The sequence below is a fragment of the Egretta garzetta genome, unplaced genomic scaffold (assembly GCF_000687185.1).
Source record: "Egretta garzetta isolate BGI_Z169 unplaced genomic scaffold, ASM68718v1 scaffold204, whole genome shotgun sequence".
Lineage (NCBI taxonomy): Eukaryota > Metazoa > Chordata > Aves > Pelecaniformes > Ardeidae > Egretta > Egretta garzetta.
Window position 1 is genome coordinate 3,996,130 of NW_009259424.1, and position 2,712 is coordinate 3,998,841.

At 37.5% G+C, this 2,712-nt stretch overlaps 1 protein-coding gene across 1 annotated transcript in view; it reads left to right on the top strand.

Moving 5' to 3' along the window:
- Positions 1 to 511: 511 nt before the first annotated feature.
- Positions 512 to 2,712, top strand: part of SLC16A9 (solute carrier family 16 member 9) — a 12,628-nt gene continuing 10,427 nt past the window's right edge. Inside the window, exon 1 of the mRNA XM_035892586.1 lies at positions 512 to 707. Within this exon, the coding sequence (XP_035748479.1) occupies positions 512 to 707 (196 nt within the window). The remainder of the gene's footprint in view (positions 708 to 2,712) is intronic.

The following is a 2,712-nucleotide window of genomic DNA, read 5'->3' on the forward strand; positions in this document are numbered from 1 at the left end:
TTTTTTTTTTTGGACCTTGAACTAATATTTTTACACTAGTGATTTTTTTAAAATCCTGAATTGTTTATTGGGATTGTTTTATATTTGTAGCTTTTCTTGTCCTTCAAGCTTCACTCAGGATATCTGAGGGCTTAACAGCTGGTGGCCATGTGGTTCTCTCATTGAACTGTGGCAGGTATTAATGCCTGAGGTTTTCCCAAAGCCTATTTAACACTCAGAAAATTAAATGTTCCCCCTTTCTGTAATACAGTGCTGATGTATGCTTTGTGAACTGTTCTGCGTTACACGGCAGAGGTAGAAGTACCAAATGGTAACTATGTTTCATTGCCTGTATGCTGTGTTGCATATATTTCTTGAAGGAAGATTGAAATAAGCCTCTGTTTGAACACGTACTGCTCCGTACAGCTCACTTGTAATAGCAAACAGTGGTCAGTCACATTTCTAATGCTCTGTTCTGTTTGGTTTTTTGTTTACACAGGTTCTGCCTGTACATCTGCACTCATCTGACAAGATGGTATTTCGGAAACCACCAGATGGTGGCTGGGGCTGGGTGATCGTTGTCGTTTCCTTCTTTACTCAGTTCTTGTGTTACGGATCACCGCTGGCGGTGGGAGTCTTGTATTTAGAATGGCTGGATGCTTTTGGAGAAGGGAAAGGCAAGACCGCTTGGGTTGGATCACTAGCAAATGGAATCGGATTGCTTGCCAGTAAGTGTAGATGCAGTATCTATCTTAAATTGAAATGTTTCCTTCTAATATATGCTTTCATCTGCGTGCTTTTGGAATTAACAACAACTGCAAATGATAGAATGGGGATGCTGCATTTTTGTTTTAGGTCAAGATGGGTAAGAAGATTACATTTGTAGTTCCACTGTATGTAAACCAAAACAATATAATGGTAAAAGAGCAATAAAAATATTACCCTTAGAAAATTAAAAGTTATTGTATTTGAATAAACTAGAAAAACCAAACTCTGGGAAACTGAATGATAATTTTGTTGATGGGATTTTTTAAATTTTTTTTTAATGAGGTTTTAAGACCAACATTTGCATTAGTATCTTTAAAATCAGAACAAACTGTTAGTCTGAAATGGTTCAAGTGCTCTAAGAAAAACCAGAAGTCAGATAATAAACCAGTTACTCATTTTTCAGCTCTGGAAGTAAACCCACCAGTTAGAGTGGGTGAGGGCTCTTTTTCCACTGTTTGAGAAAAAAAAAACCCTTTGAAGCCTGGAAAGTTATGGATAACAGTGGCATTAAATAGAACAACTTTACTGGAAGCTTTTCTTTAGTAAGACATTGTCACCTGGAGAGTAACGGCAGGGTTTTAGGGGAATAAAAAGCCACTTTGGAAGTCCTTATGTCCATTTTTTTGTTGTTGTTTTAATATCAGGGATGGGTGTTGCACTGGGTAGTATCACTAACTTCTGCTTTTCAAAGATTTACTGTGGGAACTATTATCTTTTTGCTGAATCCGGAAAAAATTGCCTGTCAGCAGAGAAATTGCTACGGGCAAAACCAATTAGGTAACTTAATGGAGAAAATGCAGCTTGGGATTCTGAGGAAATTCTTAAAAGAAAGTTGACATTCAAATAGTGATACAGACCTGAATAAAGACCACTGCTTTGTATGATGCTACAACTTGCCAAATGCCGGTGTCACACTTGTGTTAGGGTTTTATATCACTAGGCAGAATAGAAATGGGCAAAGGCAGGTGTATCATTAACCACAGGAAGACTATATTCATTCCCAAGGTACAAGTGGGCAAAGGACTGTAGACTGCTCTTCCATCATACTATTTTATTTTCCTGTTTGAAGGGTGTTAACTCCTATTATTAACGAATCAAGACTTAAATAAACTCGAGTGAGAGAATGAAGTGTGTGTGCGTGAAGGCTAAACAAGATAGTTACTGATAAAAAACTAGGCAGAAGGGGATTGCAAGAGAAGGGGTGAAGAAAAACCCTCTCCCTGGAGACCAGAAGTCTCTGGCTCACTCCTGACAAGAGCTTGGGCCGTGTTTCTCGTATGTCAACACTGTACTAGTTTCCAGACTTCTTAGTGTCCTCTGTCTTGCCACTATGAGCAATTGCCAGTAGCGTGCTTTATAGCAAATAGAAACTTCTGTGACTGAGTAATACAAATAAAAGGTACTATTGCAATTGATTTGGGTATGGAATGATTAAATTACTTGAAATTTTGATAGATTAGGAGGAATGTTGTCTGTCAGTGTACTTTTATTCTTTCAGTTTGGGATTTGGAAGCTTACTAATCATTCCTATTTTTAATGCCTTCAAAGAAAAGTAGAGTGAGGGCCTTTTAATTGCATTGATTTCATTGCATTAAATTCCCACTACATTTCATTTTATTGACTTGCCACTTAATTGCATTGTTTTCGGTCTCTCAAACTCAGAGTTGACTGAAAACAAAATATATGTTCCCTGCTTTAGCTGACATGGAAGATCCCACTATCTTATCAAGCTGGGATCTGACCTTCATGGTAAGTTTACTTAAAGTAAACTTGTTGGAGGGACACTGTAAGTATCATAAGCTCTACCTAAAAGTAGAATGCTCTTGACAAGTTACAATTTTTCATGCAGTTTTCATAGCAGGCCTTTTTCAGACCCAGTCACTAGTGTAAAGAACATATGTGTTTCCAGTGCAAAACCATTGATATAACATATTGTAAAGTTAGGCCCTTTTCATGAATATAGGG